This window comes from Crinia signifera, chromosome 3 (genome assembly GCF_055691185.1).
Source record: "Crinia signifera chromosome 3, ASM5569118v1, whole genome shotgun sequence".
Lineage (NCBI taxonomy): Eukaryota > Metazoa > Chordata > Amphibia > Anura > Myobatrachidae > Crinia > Crinia signifera.
Window position 1 is genome coordinate 224,489,693 of NC_139219.1, and position 24,416 is coordinate 224,514,108.

General features: G+C 43.2%; 1 protein-coding gene across 1 annotated transcript in view; it reads left to right on the forward strand.

The window, feature by feature from the left end:
- TPRG1 (tumor protein p63 regulated 1) overlaps positions 1-22,781 on the forward strand; it is a 97,471-nt gene extending 74,690 nt beyond the window's left edge. Inside the window, exons 5-6 of the mRNA XM_083177535.1 lie at positions 16,531-16,684; positions 22,166-22,781. Of these exons, the coding sequence (XP_083033661.1) occupies positions 16,531-16,684; positions 22,166-22,360 (349 nt within the window). The 3' untranslated portion in view covers positions 22,361-22,781. The remainder of the gene's footprint in view (positions 1-16,530; positions 16,685-22,165) is intronic.
- Positions 22,782-24,416: the final 1,635 nt, after the last annotated feature.

Below are 24,416 nucleotides of genomic sequence, written 5' to 3' on the forward strand. Positions count from 1 at the left end.
GAAATACACACTAAATAGATTAATGAATCACCACCTTGCAGTCTGATGGACAAATCTGGGTTTAACAGATGCTAAGACGCTTCCTATTGCAATGAGTACCGCCCAACTGCAAAATGTCTGGTGTGGGAAGAATAAAGGTCAGTGGTGTTTTTATTGGTTTGACATAGGCCCCCTTGTTCAGGTGAAGGGTCGTCTTTATGTTACAGTGAACAGTAACCTCTGGAAAGGTTAGGAAATTGTGTGCTTCCTAATTTGTGGTAGGCCTTTTCCTGTTTTAGAAGGAAAATGTACCCATGCACAAAAAGAGGTCCTTCCAAAAACTGTATTGTAGAAGTTTGTGCGGAAAAATCTGACCTGACCTACACAGAGCACGGACATCAATCCTACTAAAGTGTTTGGATGAATTGGAACCTCGACTGCGAGCCAGGCTTTCTTTTTTGGCCAACAACCAATGCTTTTGTTGCAGGATGTGAATCCCATAGCCATGCTTTAACATCTGGTAGAAAGCCTTCCTAGAAGAGCGGTTATAGCAGCAAATGGGATGCAAATGACGTTGAGCCTCCAAATGACAATCTCCCATACAATTTTTTTCCTGAAATGTGGTAAAATGTAGCAGATGTATCTGATAGGGGAACAGCTTCATCACAGCAATTCATAGAAACTGAAATGCTGTGTTCTCTGCCTGTCACTTACCAGTACAATGATAATGTTTTCATAGGCATACCAAGAAATCTAGATCTTTTAATTGAATGTGCTATCATTACTTATGATTATTCATTTGCATATATTCAACCTCAGAATAAAAATGAAGCCTGTGCAATTAGTATGTAATTTCAATATAACGGTAATAATTCGTTTTTTTTTTTATATATATACACAAACAAAATCAACAAACCTTGTTTCCATGACTCTTCATTAAATGTTCTATTTAGGATTTGCACAAGTACATGAAATTAAAATTACAAAGTAAATGAGCCCTTTGTTGATCACACAGAGGTGGCAATTATATTCAAACCTTTAATTCACCTATTTCAATTAAAATTTTCTAGTTGACTTAACTAGATTCATGTCTTTTTGCATATTGTGCTACTTTGTCCTAAGAAAACATGTTTCATAATAGGTGAGCACTCAACTGCAAATATCCTGTGTGTGTATGTATGTATATATATATATATACGAAGTCCTCGTGACGAAACGCGTAGGGGCGTTGCCTGGCGTCGGTCTGAACTCCGTGTTGGAGAGAGTGGTGAGAGCACTCGTATCCTGCTATCCTGCTTTTCTGCTGCCTGTCAGCTTTGATTCATGCTGTTTATCACCCGCGGTTGTGCCTAACCGTCTGTTGCGGTACGTGATGCCATTTTAAAGTGTACCTGTCGGATATTTTATTGTGCTGAAAAATAAAAAAGATAAAGCACTATTTGGAGCGCTCCTCTTTTCTTCTCTTAGAAAATCCACTACCTGAGAATCCAGGTGCCCGCAAGGGTAATTTGAGGAAGCTGCCGGTCTCACTAGACCTGAAGTGCTGTGAAATCCTGCTTGGAAGAAGCTAATTTATTCCTGCTACTTAAAAGAAAAAGGACTTGCGCGCTAATTGGACTTTTTATATATATATATATATATATATATATATATATATATATATATATATAACATTTGTGAAGTAATAGGCACTTACTAGCACTGAGAATGTGCAAAAGCAAAAACTTTTATTTCAGAGGCTCATCAGGACATCAAAAAAGTCGACGTTTCGGCACTCGCAGGGGCCTTTGTGAAGACATCAACATGGATACAACAGCAAGCAGGGTGTCGCTATCGCCCAGCAATTAATATCTAGAATGCTGGATAAATCTATAATAGTCGAAAGTTTCCCCCGGCTGTGGCATTACCCTGTTGGCTGTTTGGGCCTGGTGCTGGTTGCCAAAATAGGGGAACCCCTACTCATTTTGTCCCCCATATTTTGGGAACCAGGACCGGCCCTTAAACCTGATGCTGGTTTTTGAAATCCTGTGGATCCCTTTATGTTTTTTGTCCCCTGAATTTCTAAAACCAGGACTGGTTCTTTGAGCCTTGGGTTGGTTATGCTCAGGATGGGGGACCCCACGCCATTTTTTTCTAAATTTTACTTTTACACATTTGTTGGGACAGAACCATGCACATATCGCACTGGTCTGTGCATGATTCTCTCACACTCGCCTGCAAGAACTTGGTCTATTTGTTTTGCAATTTTTGGTAATGTTTACCAAAATTCGCACCTTATTACATTTTGCGAGTTGTATACTTTATAATGGTTAAACATCAATGCAAATTGAAATGTGAGAAAAAATCAACTGGTCAAAATGTGCGATTTATCGCATTTTGCATCCTATTACATGTGCGATTTTCGGAAAACCTGCAAATTCGCCCTTTTTTTTTACTAAGAATGGCAAAAGCCGAAATATCTCATCCTAATACGTGTCACCCTAGGTATTTTTTATACAATGTTATAAGAATTACAACTCTGTTGTAGTGACATTATACCAAATCAATATTTCTCTGGTTTAATGACTGAATTTGAGCACTGACATAGGATGCCACCTTTCCAACAAGGCCAGTCACTGCTAGACCTGCCCCAACCAATTGTACTGTTATTCTGACTGCAAATTTGGTAGAGGAGGCTGTGAGCTTGTTTTTCATGGTTTGGCATTTTTCAATTAATCCCAGTAAGGAGAATCAGAATGGTACAGCTTACAGTTATATTTTAAAGAATTGTGTACTTACAATTTGTGGCAAACAGTTTGGAGAAGGTTTTTTTTTTTTTCAGCATGACAATGCCTCCTCTGAAATGCCAACTGCTAACCTAGCTTTGACGTTTAAAGTCCGTATCTTGTCTCCTAAATCCCTCACCTCACTGAACATCTTTTGGCTTTATTGATGAGAATCCCATTTTCCATTAAAGTCTTCTTAGCCCTCAACCTAACCCACTACTCTATGATTCTTGCCCACTATCACTACTCTTCGTGTCACCCATTTGTCTACATTTCCCCTTTAGACTGTAAGCTCTCTCCCCACATGTGTTTTTCTTATCTTCATCTCTTCCCCACTTCCTACAATGGCTCCCTTCCCTCAGGTTTTACCCCACTGCTGCTTATTTGCATATTATGACTGCTGATTCAATAATGTTTATAAACATGTAATGGGACATACACATGGGGTGATTCAAGCCCCACTTCTAATCAATCGAGTCAGCTTAGAATTGATCGCTTCATTTGTATGCCCCATAGCGATGACTGCACATCACCATAGCCCATAGAGATAAACAGTGCATGTGCTGTCTATCCTGCTAGATCGCAAAACACTGCTTAGCACAGATTGCTCCGCACACATTGCGGGTCCATCGCCTGTGTGCCGAGATGTGTGCTAGGCGTTCTGTGCTTAAGCACCTCGCTCAGTATGGAAGCTCAGGCACCCTGCATGTACGGGGCTTTAGACACTTTTTTTTTGTTTTGTTGCTATTGTTTATTTTTTTGTACTTTGCAAGGTGCTGCAGGCCCCTTGTGGTTCCATGTAAATATAGGATAACGACCGGACACAGGCAGACATACAGTAAGTGGCAGTTTCTGCAAATCTGCCTCCCTACTGCTATAAGTTTTCAGTGTGAACTCATGCTATATACTGTAGCATTTGGTACAGTTATGTCACAGCGTACATTAGATTTCAATGCTTTTTTGGGGGGTGGATTGTAAATTTGGAAATTTAAATGTTTTGGAAAATAATGGAAATTTTGATGTGACTTGATCTAAACATTAATGCGCTGAATGGCTTCTAATTAACCTTTATTTTTCGTTTGAGAGTTTCTAAAGAAACAGGCACGGCAGATCAGAAATTAGCGAGGGATCTCTGAATTACTGGAGGTATTCCCATCATGATGGATATTTACACCACTGTATGCTTGCTTGCTCCTGTTCATCTATCAGAGTTTAAAGCTGCTGTTTGTGTTGCATGGTAGCTAAGAGGGATGTAAGTTAAAGCCTTCCACATGAGATCATGTTCCAAAGGCCACTATTGAGATTTCAAGCAACAAATTCCTGGCAGTTTCTAATGACCATGCCTTGATGGCACAGCGCCAAGAATGCTCCAATTTTCTTTAGGGTGTGGTATGAGTATTAATGCCCTGCGTAGCCTGATGACAGGGCTCATCGTCTATGGGATTGGTGGGCATTTCCTTACATTCCTCATAGTGCAAACAAATACCAACATCTTCTTGCCCTATCAATTTATTTTGACCAATGTTTGAACCTTAGCGATACGCTCTATTATTATCTCCCTCAGTTAATGTTACAGAGAGATGCTGGCTACGTGAGTTGATAGCGATTAACTGTAAGACAATTTGAATAGCAAGTCATTCTGTAATTATCAGTACCAATATCCAAGACATTATACGCAAATCAATCCTTGATGTGCTCTTATTCAGTATTTGTTGTGTATGAGAAGTCTTTGCATGTGGCGTAATTGCCATGTCAGCATGTATTATGGTGTCAGAAGACGGCTGTAGTGGTTTGGCAGATGATTAGATGAAATAGAAGAGGCCAGGAAATGTGTTCTGTGTCTCATGGTGCAGTTAGCCTGGATGAGCTTGCTTAGTAATGCCTGGCTGCTATGCTGAGCATGCAGATACCTGAACAGGAGCAGCGTCACTCCTTATCTGCTGACTCACTGCTTTATTGCAGAGGGGGAGAGAAGGGGAACAGCGCCATTAGTCAGCCTGAAGGACCAGCGAACTAGCATGGACATTCTCTTCATTATTCCCTGTAATTCAGTTCAAGTATTTATAGTGCAATATTGAAATGAGAGACGTAATATTAAATAGATGAAAAATGTTAGCATTTTTTCTGTGTAAATCACAACACATAGTTTTTTCATCCATATTCACCTTCATAGATGAAGAATGGTATCCTAGTAGCCCCAATAACGCCATCTGCGATTGCAGGCGAAGTTATCACAATTATTGCAGGTATGTGTGCATACATTTTTCAACCGATCCTATTAAAAAAAACATGAAACCGGATGACCGGCGATGTGTTGCCCGTTGAAAAAACACGTGAAATAGGGTAAATTAGCCTGCACCCCCAAATATGGCAAAGTATGATAACAGTGCAGAAGAATATTAGAGGGCGTAATCAAAATATTTTGGGGACTGTTAAATGCCACAATATGCATGTTTTTTAAAAACACTCCCAAAAAAAAAAAAAAAACCATAAAAATCTAACTTTTTGTGTAAATGCTCAAAGAAAATTTGTGGCTGATTACTCCCTCCTGCAAGCCTTAAAACAATTGCTCCACTCCTAAAACACTGTTTTATTCCTGTCCCAAACCTTGTATGCCCCTTTGTATCATCTCATTATTGGCTAATTAAAAACTTTGAAATGACAACAGTTTTACCCCAAAACAGGCATTTGTACTCAACTTTTCATCTGCTCAGAGTAGGTGAAAAGAAATCTGCGATAAACACTATGGAGAACTAATACATGTAGGCAGTTGGATTCGGTATGGAATCCCGGCGGTGAAAATCCCGACGCCAGAATCCCGACTGCTGAAATCCCAACAAGGGGGGTACGTGGATCGCCCCCCCCCCCCCTTGCGGGCTCGCTGCGCTCGCCACGCAGCGGGCCTGGTGCCTCGCTATGCTCGGCATGCTAATTTATTATCCCTCTATGGGTGTCGTGGACACCCACGGAGGGAAAAGGTTTTGGGATTTCGGCAGTTGGGAATTTGACCACCGGGATTCTGACCGCCGGGAAATTGACCGCATCCCAGGCAGTTGGATACCTGTAATATAGTGGGCTGGGGGAAAAAAAGCCATGTTTTTACACTTTTGCCAATAAAATTGGTTATTACAGCTATACGGATGGCAATACCATACATTATGATACATTATATGCCAGGTTTTTGACTGGCATACCTATACTCAACCAGGTCATACTGTAAGCACAGGGGGTTTCATTTAATTAATACACTAAAAAACTATTCTACAAAATGTAAATCTCTTCTACAAATAAAATAAGCTAATATATCAGTATGCCCACAGAAAATGATGTACATCTACAATAAAGATCGTATTCTGTCAGCTTCAGGGGTCCAATCAGTTAGTCCAACCAGTGTCGGAGTATAGTCTGGTCAGCGACATTTTCGATTTCTCACTTTTTTACTCATACATCACAGAATGTGTACTGATCTGCTTCTGTTGATAAATGCCGCTGTGCATATGATCAGCTGCAGGATGTATCGCATGCAATGAATGGTATTGAGAGAGATTAGGGTGAGAGAGATGGAAGGGGTCCAGGTGCAATATGAATGGTACATATTGGAGTTTTGTAGCAAGTTACTGTAGGTACATTTTGCGATTAGTTATGCTGAGGTGCTGACATCTTTTTGGGGATGATTTTTTCATTCTTCAGATTATGGGATACTGTATGTGCAAGTCTTTTAAGTATTCCAGGTTGTTCATAAATAGCCTAAGAATTACAATGCTAACTCTGGAAGCTGCCCCTTTAGTTTTGAGCTTGGGAGTAGAGAGGTACAAAGTGTTGTAGTATGAGTGACAAGGGTTACTACTGTATATAGGGAAGCTTACTGTATGTGAAAGGTAAATAAGTCGTGTATGCTCATTCTACTGAGTTACGACTGTATGGCTGGAATTGGTTTTCTTTTTGCTGACAAGCTAAGGAAATCATGCCATGTTTGCTAATGACCATTTTCCAAGTAATAAAAGAGATGCAAGCTGGATAAAGGCCATGCTCTTAGTGCAATGTAACATGTTAAGACTGGTTTAATAATGACACAGTCACTGCGGAATTTAGTGAGATTTTTATTTTAATACTTTACTAAATTGAAAAAATAATAATAATGGAAGCTGCAGTGTCTACACACCCTAGTTAAATCTCCGATCTTGCATTTTTACTTTAACATCTGTCATTAATTAAGCAGAAACGGTTTAACTAGAGTTGATAAAACACCAGGTATGTACAAGAACTCTAGCAATCCCAATATTCAGACATGTTATGTTATTCTGCCAATCATTTTATAAAAATGTGATGGCAGTAAGCCGGGTACGTACCTCTGCAATCCAAACTTATAAGGCAATGGTGTGAGTAAGCTGGGGGTGGTACAGTATGGCTTGTAAGGGGCTTAATTCTGCCCTGTTCCGATGGCCCTGTGCAAATGCCTTCAGCGAGTATCACACTAGTCGAGGCATTTGCACAGGTAGGAGAGGGAGGAGGGCTGGTAGGGGTAACTGAAGGGGAACGCCCTGCATATTATGGGCATCCCCACATGACACATTTCACATGACATCAGCCCCCAACCTGTCTTCGGCGGATAGCGGCGGAAATAAAAATTGTTGGTTGGTGACCATCGAATGATTTTTCTCCCCTTCAGCTGCATGTGTTCGGGTACATCCCCTTGCATGGTACTGAGGGGATTCGCAGGGAGGGTGTACGTTCGCCCAGCGGGCGGTGTTAAGATGCTCATTAAACTGTAAACAACCGCTGCTTAGCGAGCGGTACTGAATCAGGCACCCTGTTTCAATATCTCAACCAGAGTGCTGATACATACGTGCACAAACCACGTACACCTAAACAATCATACTTGGAACCTTCCATCCCAGTATACCAAAATATCAAAAGAAAGTGTTTGTACCATTCTACTCCCGTTCCCGATTCTATCCTGCACCCGCAGCAGATGTACACAATGCAGGGAAGGGGCGCGATCATTAGACTAAAACAAGCCTCAATTCAAGCTACTGTACTGTATCAGGAGGAAGAAAGAGGAGCAAAAATCAGAGTTGCTGGGCCAAGGATTGGCATCTTCTCCCACGTGCCTCTGATCCAGGAGACACGTGAGAACAACCCTGATGATTTCATGTATGGATGACCCATAGATTCTGGTCACCCGTGAGTATGTAGCAACCCACATGGCCTGTTTAATTTATGCAAGTCCACAGAGAACGCCCTGATTTCTGTGTCGTAAGAATTGTTGAAGGTTAATACACACTGCTCTTTTGGCCCATACCAGCGCCTGTCTGTCCTCCTAGGGGACATTCCAGTTCTCCAATTTCTAACAAGTGCTTGAAAATTAAATCTTAAAGTTTATAAAACATTACATGCCATTAAAACATGATGTATAAGTCAATTTATTAAGATTAGTAACCAGCAATTAGGTGTATAGTAAAAAATGTACAGCACATACAGATGGAACCTCCCTCATTGTTGTATTTTCTCCGCTTCAACAGAGGTTTCGTTGTGCCTCAGTTGGAGCATGTGCGTTGGGGTGCGTTGAGGCACGACAACATACATAGCCTGCAGTACACATCTCCACCACTGGGTGCCTAATTCTCCACTAATCTAGTACTTTAAAGTGAATTCGTGGCATATGGATATATTGTACAAAACAGTACAAGCGGTTGCAAATGGCCAGTGACAATTGTAACATTATTGTATACCTGGCATGTCCAAACTGTGGCCCTCCAGCTGTTGTAAAACTACACATTCCAGCATGCCTTGCCATAGTTTTAGAATTCCCTAATAAGGAAACTGTGGCAAGGCATGATGGGACTTGTAGTTTCATAACAGCTGGATAGCCATAGTTTGGACATGCCTGCAGTGTATACTGTAACTCAGACAGAGAAAGCAGCAAATAAACCAATGTTCTAGTGTGTGTTCGTCCAAGTCCCATACACAAACCATTAAATAAAAATAGTGTATACAAACGCAAACCAACATATTACAGCAATGGTCCCGTAGCTGATACAGCATAAACAGATCTGATGGCAAGGGATTACTGCTTACATTGACACATTGACACTATCATCAGGTGTGGTAGGCCAGTGGATCAGTGTGCCACACTTCATGCTCAGAGACCTGGGTTTGATTCCCTAATTAAGAATGTTTTTTTTTCTCTGTTTTTTTTCTACATTTAATATTACATTACAGCTTAAATATAAGTAGTGAGGACTCAATCAACAGCTGTGAGTGAAATGTGAAGAAAAGAGGGCTTTGGCAACAGGAGGGAAGAGGGCCCTGCTCTGAGGAGCTTACAATCTGGTAACCTACACTTACTGTATGTGCCTTCCCCCAACCAAAGCGACTGTAGTATCAGCCCTTCATTTACTTACACTTATTTAAGGTTACACATTGAGCGCTCTAGTTGTGCACATATTATAATATATGTCATTTTGCTGATTATAGAGAGCAGAAGATCAGCACATTGGGTTGCACAGCGCAACTGGCACAAGATATGCAGATGTGTAGTCTCTACACTGCAGTATTCAGCTTCCACTGTAGAATGATCAATCCTGAGAGTACAGTTCTACAGTACATTGTATATTTGTTTATTTATAACTGATATCCAGGTGGGAGGATGATGCTCATTTCATCCTGCTCTGCGATTGATGTAACACTGGGAACTCTTGTGGCCACATTTTGTCAGGTAAATGTGAAAATATGGGTACTCTTTACCTAGCACGGCGCCCACGATCTTGATCGTGGGCATCGTGAGGTAAAAAATCGCGTCGGTCGCGTCGTATGCGGGCTAAAGATGCCCGGACGCGACGCGATGTCCACAATTTCCCATTGAAAACCATGTTAAACATGGACATCGTGTCGGTCGCGTCGCGGCCGGCCATAAATGTGCACACGATGGCCGCGACGCGATGCCCACGATTTGCCATAGGAATCAATGTTAAAAGGCCCGATGGACACGATTTTCATGTTAAATGGCTGAATGGACCCGATTTGAGCATAGGAAACAATGTTAAATGGGCCTTAGAGCCCAAATACTTACCCTGAACTCTGAAATGGCCACCCCAATTGTTTACGCCACCCCACGATCAACGTGAACCCGAAGCGTGGCGAGCGCAGCGAGCCCGCGAGGGGCGTCGGTACGCGTCCTCCGACCTTTTCATACCCCCACTATCCACGTCGGCGTGGAGTTGAGAATAGAATAGTGTGGCGAGCGCAGCGAGCCACCGAGCCCGAAGCGTGGCGAGCGCAGCGAGCCCCGCGAGGGGACGCGGATACCTTCACAGTTATACGCGTCCCCTCGCGGGCTTCACAGGTGTCCATGGCGACGCGGACACCTGTGAAGCCCGCGAGGGGACGCGTTTACCTGTGAAGGTATACGCGTCCCCTCGCGGGGCTCGCTGCGCTCGCCACGCTTCGGGCTCGGTGGCTCGCTGCGCTCGCCACACTATTCTATTCTCAACTCCACGCCGACGTGGATAGTGGGGGTATGAAAAGGTCGGAGGACGCGTACCGCCGCCCCTCGCGGGCTCGCTGCGCTCGCCACGCTTCGGGTTGACGTTGATCGTGGGGTGGCGTAAACAATTGGGGGGGCCATTTCAGAGTTCAGGGTAAGTATTTGGGCTCTAAGGCCCATTTAACATTGTTTGCTATGGTAAAATCGGGTCCATTCAGCCATTTAACATGAAAATCGTGTCCATCGGGCCTTTTAACATTGATTCCTATGGCAAATCGTGGGCATCGCGTCGCGGTCATCGTGTGCACATTTCTGGCCGGCCGCGACGCGACCGACGCGATTTCCATGTTTAACATGGTTTTCAATGGGAAATCGCGGGCATCGCGTCGGTCGCGTCGCGGCCAGACATAAATGTACCCGCGATGCCCGCGATGGGCGCCGTGTTAGGTAAAGAGTACCAAAATATGTAACAGACAAATGCAGAATCAGATGACCATGTTATAGAATGGTTTTCCAATTTCTCTCCCCTTATGGGATGTTGTCCATAGCAACCAATCAAATTCTGTGACGTATTTATTTAGCACCTTCTGGAAGATAATAAAATTTAATTAGTTACAACATCCCATTTTCAATAGATCTCCCATCTTAGTAAATCTACCGACCCCTATGGGAAGGTTTATCATGATTTCTTACATACAGTATTGGCATATTCCAGTGTCATACAGGATGACTTACCTTCCAGTTGTGCTCTTCTGATACAGAGATATCCTGTTGGTGAAATGACGTAAAGGTTTATGACCTGGGAGTCCTAATGCATGCCAGCCATAGGGATTTGTAGCACATACAGTAGGCTTCTGTAAGCAATACCACCTATGGATGGCGTTGCCTATCGGACACCAGCTCTGTAATGTTACACTTTCTAGCACTTAATGCATACGGGCCCATTCATGCCTCATAGAACCCATGGGGGCTGCTATGCCACTGGTGGCAAGCAACAGATGTTTTTTCAATCATATGGGAATCTATATGTAGTAAAGCTGAGGTTTTTGGCATTTTTAGGATTATGATGTTGATGATATTTTCGGCATTGGAATTCTCTCATCAAAACTCACTTCATTTTACCGGAAATCATTTTTATGTTTAGACAGCCAGAAATGAGTTCACTTGTAAGAAAAATAACTTACATTATGACTAAATATCCAGATATTCCATTTCTAAACGTCGAACCCTGATGTATGTCCACAGAGAAGAGAGTGTGACCTTCCTCTAGCAATAGTGCCAATCTGTGACATTTGGAGGCCATATAATGAAAACGCCGTAAGGAGCACTAAAGTCTGATTTACAGGATTAGCTGTGCGGTGTGTTACAAGCCTGTGGCAGGTCCTAGAAAGAATTCTTCATCCTGACAGTGATAGCCTGCAGGATTAGGTCTTGGGCCAATGCCTGATTAGTGTAGTAACTGTATGCCCTTATCGTCACAGCATCATCGTATAGTTATACTATGGGAGCCCACTGACCAATTGTGTATAGAAACTGTATCATTTTGTCTTCTAACTGGACCAGCACTACCCTAATATGGGTCTCAAAACAAAGCTATGTATTGTTGGTGCATACAAAATGTTAGACTATGATCGCTAGGTCGGAATATTGTGTTCTTCCGCTTATATTTTAGTAACAGTAATCTGAGTTGTGCTGGTCAATTTTAAATTGTGTTTTTTCAACTGTGCCTTTTAATTTGGTACCACAAACCCAATTCACTTTTTAAGTAAATGCAGAGATGTGATAGACGTCATAATATATTAATCCTGTTTGTTCATAGGTATTACCCTTAGAAGGATTACCGAGAGAATATGCATATAGTAGCACTCTTGTACGTATTACCTAATATTAGACTTCAAGTGTTTTCCTATATTGGATTAATTTGAAGATAAAGCATTTTGCCCCAGGTTCGTGTATTTTGGCATTAATGATTGAGATGGGTGCCAGATCTATATCCCTAAGGCTACTCCATCCACTTAATAACTCATTTTCATGCTGGCCAAAGCTAACAAACAGTTAATGTAGGAGAGGTGAGGTCTGAGGAGCATGCTGGTTAAAAGCCAGGTGAGCAAAGAGCAGATAAAGGAGCACCTGCCTGGAGGTTTGTAAGAGCCTGAGGGTATGGATAGACTCGAGACACTGTGCAATCTTATTGTCTGACACCGTGCCAGCGTCTTTTATTCTTGTCATGGAAAATATTTCATTTGAGGTCATTCAGTCAGCAAAACAGCATTTAATACCCTCTGTGATGCCAGCTCTTTTACGTTTTTTTTTTTGTAATGTAAACAAAGGGTCACATTTCTTAAGGTGGAGTCTTATATATATTTTATTTTATTGTAGAGTGAGCCAGGTAACTTTTCAAATACTGGGCAGCTTAATGCAGCCGTTTACTCCTGTGTCTTTTTATCTGCGTGCATTCTTTCCTGTCCACACCCAACATTTACAGCAGAACCCTCCTCGTAAATCTTTTTCTTCTCCTTCGGGCTATGTTTTATTTCCCTGTTTCTGATGGAAGCTTAAGAAAAAAATTCAGCTGTATATTTGTATACTGTTGTTGATCTAAAATGTCTTTCGTTGCGTATAAATGACTAATTATACACTGTGGATGCAATTAAATACCCCACAGTACCCCAACGTTTAGACCTATAGGCAAAACATATAGGGCAGGATGTATCAAATTCCTCCTTTTTTTTCACCCAGATATCGCATTTACTACGCCGCGTTCATGGCTGTGTCCGCTTGCTGTCCTTGCAAATGTATTATCTATTATACTTGTGGCATCCTCAGCTGCTCCTGCAATCCACCTATTGGTTTTGGCTGATTGTTTACTGCGCATGCGCATCCATTTTATATGCTGTCATGGACAGTAGGCTTCTCTTCAGGGACGCCGACACATGCGCTATGGGGAACATGTTTCTACAGGCAAACTGTAGTACAGTAAGTCCTGCTGCTGCATCATTTTTATTTTAAAGATATGTGCAGGTTATAGCGCTGCCTTCCCGGTCTCTCCTATCATTTTAAATAGAGCAAAATATATAAATTTGCCATGTATATATGGCGAAATAAACTCCCCCACTGCTGCTCTTAGTACATCAGAACCCGCGATCTCTTCAGTCACATCAATAGAAATGAAATACCGCTACGGAAGTCTTGTGGTATTTCAGGCTGCAGGGGGGGGGGGGGGGTGAGATTACTTTAAAAAAAAAATGTATTTGTACATAGACGATGAGGATGCCGCCGCAGAAGAGAGGTAACAGCGCGGCCGACCAGATTAGTACATCCCGCCCTTAGTCAGATCTTTTCTTTGTCTCCTTTGCACCTTAAATCCTGTTATAGTTGGAATCAAGTAATTGATGTAAATAAAACACTTCGGGAGAGATGATGAACAGTGACAGGAGGAGAATGGTTGGTAGTCTCAACCAGCTTACTGCTGTCTTCCTCAAGGCAGCCTTGAGGAAGACAGCAGTAAGCTGTTGAAACGCTTTGGCAGAGGAGTGACTGATATTTTATACCTGGGTTGTGGCCGTGTCCACTCCAGGCCACCTCTCAGGTACTTGTTTTTACTTGTTTATTTTTTATCTGTGATGTCCAATTAAACTTTTTATATGAGCCTAAGACATCCCTATTTTTATTTATACACACCACCCTATGTGTGAGGTGACTGGTCCAAACCAAACATCACTAAAGAAACCTCGATAAGAACATCATTGCTGGCTGTGCTGTGAGTACCGCACGCCACATTTTATACCAGGATCCCCTGCACATGGTGTTTTAATATAAAGAAACCTTTATGAACACGGTGTAATATGATCCCTTATACACTAAGGGTGGGCTGGATTGATGAGCAGGAAAGAAACCTTGATGAGAGGTGAAAAATTTATATTTCAGTAAGTACGGTACGCAGTCCATCTTTGATTTAGGATTGAGCACAATTAGTGAACCCATAAAGATACCTTTATGTGTGGGATCTCACGTTCTATTCTGTGAGTTTGGTACGATCCGATTATATCCTTCCCTATAGAGCATTGGTCTTATGATTTGAAGATATCTTATACACGCTATCTTTTTTTCATACTCAACTACTATCGATTATTTGGAGTCAAGCGCCATCAGTATTGTTCCACAAATACAGTATTCTTCGAAGGAGATATCTTCAGCGACTCTCCATCAATATTGAGGCAGCAAGGACTTCCACATTGCGCCTTGGGACTTTCTATTTTTTGATGTTAATAGGATCGACCCTCTAAGTAGGAGGACTCCCTCGTACTATGCTGATAGGCCCTATGTGAAGTTGCCAACATCTGTCTCTCTTATATTCTATGGCTTATAGAAATCAGGGGATGCATTGCAGTCACCAATCATCTGTATTTAAGGCTTATTTTTTATTTCTGCTCTACTAATTCCATCCAGGACTAAATGTTTTGCTTCTTCAAGACTTAACATTTGGTAGGGCATATTTTTAAGATATATACTCTATTTTCAACAGTGTCCTTCTAACTGGATATCTGGTGAAAGTATTGCTTTCCAAACAACTGGTTCATTGGTTCTCTTTAGTTCTTCTCACAAGTTTCTGAAACTTTTTACAAATTACTGGTGGTGTAAATGTTGATTTCCTGTGAATTTGTATGGGTTATGGTGGTTTATAATGCGTTTTGAGTAAAAAAAAAAAAAAAAAAAAGTTACACGACCAGTTACAGGATATTCATCTTTTCTCTGTATTAGACAGACACGTAGACAAGCCCTCTAACATTTCACGGTGGTGACGCGCCCTTCATCAGATGTTTGTTATCAGACTGGCTAACATGGTTTCTACCTCAATCCCTTATTTAACTTTATTGCCAATGGAATGCTTTGTAACATAACACATGCCTGTACTTCAGGACAGATGGTTAAATACTGAAGAGTGTGGCGGTAAGTAAATGTGTACAATAGCGTACTTGCACACAAAGCTGCTGACTCTCCATTGTGTGTATTGTTTTAATGGACTACTGCCAAGAGTTTCCATTAACCGCACATACCGAGTTTTCACTAAGCTGGGGTTTTGTTACCAGATGCAAAGAAAACATTCTAATGTTGAAATAAAACTGGTGTGTTATAGTGAGGGAATGGCATGCGTTGCAATTCATCATTTTTTTCCAGCACGATATCTAATCTTTTAAAGAGGATTAAAAGCGAAAATTATTAGGTTTCAAATCACATATATACAATTATTTAACTATAGTTAATATATGCCAATATCTTGATATATAGAATATGTCTGGATGAGGTAATTGAAGAATCTGTTATTCTTCCTTTTGAAGCAACTTTATTGACTTTTGGTAACAATTTGGGGCGGTTGTAACCACAACAGGCTCTTGCAATGGACATCACTCATCTTTTCTGTTTTCCTTCCATGGTTCTGAATGAGTGTAAATGACATAAGGATTATGTTTGTGTACCCAATTAAAGTTATTCAACTGTGTAGATTCATATATGTTTAATTTGAAAGGGAAGTTCTGATGGCAAAACTGGTGCGACGTGCAGAAAACTGATCCTGGTGATGGTCTGGTCTGGGTATGTCACATATTAAGTAACTGCTTCGCAGCTCTTGCTTCGGGTATGGGTCATTGGGTTGACCCAATTTAGATTGACATGCATTGGGTTGACCACTGAAGGCCTTAGGTCGACACCTGAAATAGGTGAGCAAGGTCGACAGGGTTGGAAGATCAACACAAGCATTAGGTGGACAAAGGCAAAACATTAGTTTTTAACTTGTTGTCCTGAATTTCGACATAGTCGACATGGTCACCGTCAAAGTGTACTGTGTCCCCTCGCATGGCTTGATGCGCTCGCCAAGTTTCGAGCACGGTGCTTGCATATGCTCAGCACACTCTTCTATTCTTCCTCTAGGTCCAAGTGGATGGTAGGGCATGAAATACCGCCTTTGTTGACCCAATGCATGTCGACCTTAATAGGGTCAACCTAATGACCATATCTGTATCATATTATACAGTGTCATGTTGTTGCCTATGCGCAATCTAGATGGACCACAAGCCATCGCTGACTGCACCAATAATTGGAATGACCACTAAAGTCTAGCTACACTATCTATTCATTCTCTCTATTCGTTGTGGCGATAAAAAGATCCAAATTCTTTACTGCAGATTTAACTTTAATAAATGTCATATTACAGTACTGTATGTTTCAAAGCAAAATACTGTTCCTCAATAAGTCATTTCTTTTATACAGCAATATTAAAGGATAACTGTTTTGTCGTTGCAGGAGGGATGGAGAAGGTTTGCGAATCCATTGGGACAAATTACGTGAAGCCTCCTTTATCTCCCGCTGGAACCCTTTGTCTAGTGACCTGCCCTACACTACTTTCATTGATCACCCAGTGGGAACCTGCTGTGAAAACTTATCTGCTATCAGCCAGGTGATAAACAATACTTTAGACATGGTGACACATTGTATAGGGCAACATTGGCTTCTACGCACACACATCTACTAAGCTCTAATTCTTTGTAATTCTGCCCAGCCCAGCAATCCACTTGTCCATCCTGCCAGCACAATGTTATTCTGACAGCAATATATTTATACAAATGAATGGATAATGAGCACAGTGAGCTCAGAGGGATTCTAGACAAGGGAATATAGCTCTTAGCTAAATCATGTAGCATCTTTAATGTAGGTGAATCTGCACAAAACAGAGGGGTCTTATAGGCCCTACACACGTAGCGATGTGTGTAGTGCGACCTAGCTATGCTACGTCAGACACTGCTGCGGTGCTGTTGCTAAGCACACAATGCTGACAGCCCACACACACAGTGCGAGCTGTCAGCTCTGTGTGCTGAGCGCGCTGACAGCACCACTGTTCTCTGGTGGAGAACACTGGCAACCAGCGAGATTGATGGACACTGCCCATCAATCTCAGACAGCGACATGTGGGGATGCGCATTGCTGTCGCTATAGCCCCTACACACACACACACAGATGTGTAGGGGCATTTTCTAAGCGACTTTGCCAAACTCAGCCTTTAATATCGGCATGTGTGTAGGCACTATAACTCTTCTCCTGTCACCCTGTACTGAGCACAGCAATAATGTGTGGTCCATAGTATGTGGAAATGATTGCTCAGTCATCATATCAGAGAAAGAATCTGGAAAGGGGCAATCAGTGGGCCTGGATTAGTCTGATGTACTGTATTACATACCCTGCACTTTGGGGCAGACTATAGCTTGTTACATGCTATATACAGTATGCATTATGCATCCTTAATGTGCTGGTGATGATCACTGTAAAAGCAAAGATTTGAAAAACCCCCTCCAGAAATTCTGTATTTGCCTCTATGCAAGATATTATCACATGGTTAGATCATGAGAATTGTCGTATGACTAAGGAAATGTATCTGCCTTACTTATACATGCAGGCAGATATACTAGATACAGTTTCATCCTCAGCAGAGTATGCAAAGCAGGGAGCCACTGGGATGGAGAGGTGCTCTTCCCGCTCTGCTACTCTGCTGCTACCCGCTATTGGTGCTGGCTGCCGCTGTGCCTATCACACTGAGACAACATTCCCATGTGAAATCATCAGTGATCACGCACCTCCCAACTGTCCCGCATCTGTCACTGCTCTCCTCAGCAGAGCAGTCTGAATAGATGCGGTGACTAATGCCCCTTTCCCACTGCAGCTCTTAAACGGTAATTTGCCGTTTTTTTAGCCTTTTTAAACGGGTAGAGCTGCAGTGGGAAAGCTCCAGGTTGCTTTACGGTTAAAAATACCGTTTTTTTTTAAACGGGTAAAAAGCAGAGTTTTACCCGTTTAAAAGCCATTTTTTTGGCATTGGGAAAGGGGTACCCCTTTTACCCGTTAAAAAAAAAAAACGGCATGGCCCCCCCCCCCCACTGCCGTAACCAGCACCAGGCTGAAAGAGCCGGGGCTGGTATTAAAAAATCAGGAAACCCGACAAATAGGGCTTCGCTGATTTTTTAAAACCAGCCCCAGGCTCCAGGTCCGGGGCTGGTTCCCAAAATACGGGGGACAAAATGACTAGGGGTCCCCCGTATTTTAAGAACCAGCCCCAGGCCAAACCAGCCAGCAGGGTAATGCCACAGCCGGGGGACACTTATGATATAAGGGAGGCTAGCTGGGACTCATAGTTCCACAGTAAAAGACAATAGTTTTTATTCTATTTTTTAACACCATTCCATCAGCCCGATGCCCACCGCCCAGGGGCATCGGGGACAGCACCAGGCTTCAGCCTGGTCAGGTAAGTCCTGGAGGGGGGGGGCCTTCATTGGGGGGGTCCCCACTCCCCCAGGGCCCCTGGCCAGGCTGACTGGTCAGTAGGGATGAATGCTTTGGCCGCAGGAACTTATATCATAAGTGTCCCCCGGCTGTGGCATTACCCTGCTGGCTGGTTTGGCCTGGGGCTGGTTCTTAAAATATTGGGGACCCCTAGTCATTTTGTCCCCCGTATTTTGGGAACCAGCCCCGGACCTGGAGCCTGGGGCTGGTTTTAAAAAATCAGCGAAGCCCTATTTGTCGGGTTTCCTGATTTTTTAATACCAGCCCCGGCTCTTTCAGCCTGGTGCTGGTTACAGCAGTGGGGGGGACCCCACGTCGTTTTTTTTTCTAAACCCCCCCCCCCTCCATCTTTAATATCATTTTAAATTGGTCTTTAAACGGGTAAGTGGGAATGGGACAAAAACGGCTTTTAAACGGTAATTTACCGTTTAAAAGCTGCAGTGGGAAAGGGGCTTTATGGCTCTTACACGTTTAAAGACCCGTTTAAAAAAAACTGGTCTTTACCCGTGTAGGCAATGGGAAAGCAGCATAAGTGACCGAGGGTATGACCCGCAGCTCTCAGAGCTCTGGCCATGCGCCCACAGCGGCCAGAATGTGGGTGCTGCCTCGCAGATGACCACAATCACAGGCCGAGCCTGCAAATGCCTACGGCGCTTGCAGGCATCCCACAGTGAAGCTCTGCAAAGTTGGGCAGTAGGTTGATCAGGGCCTGAAAAGAGCTACATGGGACTGAGGGAACAGGGCTGCTACTGTATATGTCAGAGAGGAACAGTTTAGTGCATCTGAGTGAGTGAATGGGGGCGGGATGTATTAAAATACATCACCTCCCCTCGCCATGCCCCCGCTGCGATGCTAGCACATATGTACTAACATAAGCGGCTAGCATTGCAGTGTGGTGATGGAGGCCCCTGTGATACCTGTGATGTGGTCTCTGTCACCTTCTGGGCTCTGCGGCGGTCCCCAGCGTCTCCTCCTCCCCCCTGCAGCTGGAAGGACATCCCTATGACATGCTGCTGGGGGAGGAGGAGCAGCATGGAGGACGGGGAGGGGGGTAGAAGACTGCGTTGGATAGCGGGCGCGATAAAAGCCCATAGGTGACAATACCCTGCCCTGCGGTGACGCAGCGGCCGGGGATTAGTACATTTGAAAATGCAGTTTTACCACATTTTCGTCAATAATACATCCCGCCCTGAGAGAGAGAGGGTTTATGTGTAGCATATGTTGATATTTTTTGATCATAAGCCTTTAAAAAATTAATGATAATGTAGATCATCTTGAGTCAATCTCACACCACTTGAGTGTGGTATAGCTCACAGACAATGTCTAGTTTGACAGTCAATAAAAAAAATGGTCATGGACAAGGTCAACACTGGAAAAAGGTCAACACAAGTAAAAGGTTGAGAAAATCATGTGGACACTTCAGCACATGGAACCCTAATTAGTGTACCACATCCCCTCACATGGCTCGCTCCGTTTGTCATCCTTCGTGCCAGGTGCCTCGCTTCAATTGGCTCAATTTGACGTTTAAAAAATAAATGTTAATGTTGACCTGTAGGTTGCGTCTACTTTTTGACATGTCTACCTATTGACTGTCGACCTATACGTTGTCTGAGAGCCAACCGGATACCAGTCTAAAGAGTTTTTGAATACATACTTACTATAGCTTCTTACATAAAGATTTATAACCACATGCTAGCAAGTCACCCCCACAGTCAGTGACTGGTAGGCTGATCGCAAGAACAGTAAATCTCTTAGGTTTCTAGGTAGGTGTAAGTAAGGTCTATATAAGCTGTTTCCGATGAAGTCACATATACAGTATACAGTATGGCAGTGTTGCTCTTATGACAGGTGCTGTGTGGAATTCAGGGATGTGGGCAGTAAAACTGTGTTTGGAGTGTGCGCCCACTGCTCTCTGTAGGAGGGTGACATTTTTTCCTGAAACATGAACTCCAGAACATTTGCAAATAGAAACAAGCGCATATTTTCATTCAGGTCTTTTTCGGGTGAATGCATCATACTACACCATTAATGAACTTTGTAAATAGATAAGCTATTTTGACTTATACAGCGTATTTCACAAATATTTTTACTTACGTTTACTTTGCAAAATAAAGCGGCCTATGCAAATGTACATGATAATATTTCCTCTAGAGGGCACTGTGTACAGTATAGTGAAAGGAAAACTGGTTAAAATACTCATTGGGATACAAATATGCAGTAATAATTCAGAATATTCAGTCATGTTAAAAAACGAATGAAGTATGTAATTGTCCACACACGTGATGTTTATATTTTAAGATCCTGCAGCAGGCTTTATTTTTTTTTTTTATTTTGTTCTTATCCAGCAAGAATATATTACTTTAAACCAGGAGTTTCCAACCACAGACCTTTAGACATATTACATACCTCCCAACTTTCAGGTCATCTGAGGAGGGACACTTTTGCGCACTCAAAGTTTTACACTGTGGGGGCATGGCCCTGAGGCTCTGGGAGCCTCTTGCCAAGCTCCCAGCCCCTCTGGATGCAGGGGATAGATGCTGAGCGCATGCGCACAGCGTCTATTTTCCACTTGGAAAAAGCCAGCCCCAGCTTTCAGTGCAGACAGCCAGCCAGCCCATCCTCGTGACAAGTGTGTGAGAGGCATGGCTGGGAGGCACGCAGCATCATGCATCATAGGGGGCGGGGCCAAACCCGACTATTGGCTGCCAGAGGATGTTTGCCCTCTAGTAGCAGCTACATAGCTGCTAGGGGGCGAACTGCCTACAATTCTGCAGCCGCCAGTGTGTCCCATGTGTGTGGTCTGTGGTGCGCACATGTGCGCTACATCTCTGTGCCTCAGGGAGTGACAATCGGTGAGCGTGCAGCTATGCGCTCACTGCACAGGCTCAGCCCAGGCAGGAGGCACAATGATTACGGGCGGGATAGGTTGCCGCGGGAGGTATAAACAGTGATTATCTCCCGCGGCAACCTCCCCCACCCGCGGGACACTGCGGGCCGCTGGTGGGACGCCGGGACAGGCCCTGATAATCAGGACTGTCCCGGCAATATCGGGACGGTTGGGAGGTATGATATTACCAACCCTTTAAATGCCAACATCTCTGGAGATGCAAAATATCTGCTACAGATGCCAGCATCACTCACATTGTTATATAATTCAAATATAATATTCTTTTGCACAATATTTTTTATTTCTTCTATAAAGTAAACATTACATTCTCTGCTCAAGCATGGCTATAACTGCAGCTTGGACTGTTAGGGGTACATTTATGAAGATGTGTGGTCTACGTAATTAAAGATGTGATGTTGCCCATACAACCAATCAGAATGTACTTATTTCTTTTGTACTGTACCAATCTAGAAGATAGCAACATTGCTTCTTCAATAGAACTTTCATCTTAGTAAATTGACCCCTTAGTGTACCTCGAGGACCGAGGTTGGGAATTGACATTGTTTACGGTCTCATTCATTTGCATGCACACAATTTACAGTGCTGAATTCATAAGACAGGAGTTGCAACATTGAATATTAGTATTGCCATATTTAACTATGTATGTGTACTACAGTACAGTAACTTACAAATATTACCATTGTCCCATTTTGTCCACAGATTTCAGGCTTTGCTGACCAGCTAATAAAAGCTGTGCAAGATGCGCACAGGGAAACCCCGGTGCCAGGACGAGCCAATGGAGCCTTAATTTTAAATCAGCCTCTCTTAATTGAGACATATGTTGGAATAATGTCATTTATTGGAAACCGTAACAAGCTTGGCTACTCACTTGCAAGGGGCAGTGTTGGATTTTAAGTCATCTTCAATTTATAAATGTTTTCTATTCTGCACACTTTATTTAAAAGAAGATACACAATATGGCAGGAATGTATTTTGTTATGTTTTTAATATCAGCATGTTCATACTAGGACCAGTGCAGTTCAGACAACATACTTTAGCATTTGGTTGATACAGAATATGGATGACAGGCTGAATACTGCTGGGACACTACTGATGAATGTACACGTCAGTGTCTCTTACACAATATAACAAGCATGTGTGGATATTTCAGGCAATGTTACATAAAGTACAAAGGACAAGCCATAAGTAATACTCTCTATTGCAGTATATATCTAATACATATTTTTATATGTTCTTTGTACCAGTTGAGACTACAAGATCTTTAGTAAGCACATTCATTCTGTTTTGACGATTAATAAAGCAAACTATCTCTTTACTGTTTAGTTATGTGTGTTATGTCTCCCTCACTGATTCTGAGTTGCACCCAAAAGCGCATGCAGCAGGTTCTATTGGAGGTGGCCAGCTGAAGGTTTATACCAGGGGTGTCAAACTCAAATTCATCGGGGGCCGCATCAGCAGTTTGGTCACCCTCAAAGGGCCGGTTGTATCTGTAGGTCCCCCTGTATAATTATAATGCCATGACACCACAAGCTGCTCCCCCTGTATAATATAAAATGAATGCCATGACACCACAGGCTGCTCCCCCTGTATAATAATAATAATGCCATGACACCACAGACTGCTCCCCCTGTATAAAATAATAAAAGTAATGCCATGACACATAAATGATTATACAGGAGGAGCAGCCTGTGGTGGCATGGCATTATTATTATTATACACGGGGACACCTCAGGAAACAGCAGATATATATATATTTTTTATTGTGAGTGTGATCCTCATCCTCACTTACTGTTTCTCCGTCTGTCCTGCAGCTGCTGCGGCTTCCAGCTTTTCTTCACTGCTTGCTGCGGCCACACTGTCCCCGACTCCCGCTCCAGCTTCCCTGCCTGCTCCTACTTCTCTACAGACGCATGGGCGGGCGGCGTCATCGTCATGACGTCCCCACCCAGTGTCTGTCACTGCCGGGCATCAGAGGGAACAGGCGGCCGGGCCCTCCTTCACGTAGCCGTGGAGGCCAGCGGCCATGTTTCTGTAGCCGCATACATATGTGCCTACAGGAACATGGCCGCCAACAGTGGAGGAACAGGTAAGGCGGCGGCGGCGGACGTGGACGCAGCCCACAGCACTCCTGTTTTAGACACACTGCCCCTGCGTGCTATCTCCTCGCGCGGGCCACATGACGATGTCTGGCGGGCCGGATTTGGCCCGCGGGCCTTGTGTTTGACACCCGTGGTTTATACAAATGGCAGAAAAGTTGACATACTTGTGTGCACTGTAATACCAACTGGTGTGTCCTTATACCCACAACACAAAAAAGTAACCATTCCTATGGCAGGTGGATTTTTTTTCCCGTCCCTCCACATCCTCTGATGCCATCATTTTCTGTGACAACCATTTCCACACTAAGGGCCCAATTCAGATCTGCTCGATAGGCTGTGTATCTTCGCTGCCTACGGAGCAGGTTAACGCCGCCCCGCTGAACACCCCTCCCATGCCTGCCGGATCCCCTTGGTACAGTGCGAGCGGATGTGTATGCTTACACATGCATTCACATGCGCCTGCAAAGATGGTTACTCACCATCAAATGATTTTTCCTCTGTTCGCCAGGTCTTTTAAGTTGAATGCTGATAGCCAATTTGGACGCTGACCTCATGTGGCACCCCTGGATGGATACGGCACACATGGCGGCAGACGGAATTATACGGCAGACATGACAACATTCCAGTAGTAAAAAAAATAATTTTTTTTATTCTTTTAATTAAAAAAAAGAGCAGCATACCTGGAACTATACGGCAGACTTACCAGGTTTCCCCCAAAAATAAGACCTCCTCGAAAATAAGCCGTAAGCGGCTGCTGTACACGGAGGGAGCAGTGGCGCAGGCGGAAAACAATAAGAAAAAGAACTGAAAAGTGCTGTATTGTTGGTGAGGAGCAGGACTCGGGGGCATGT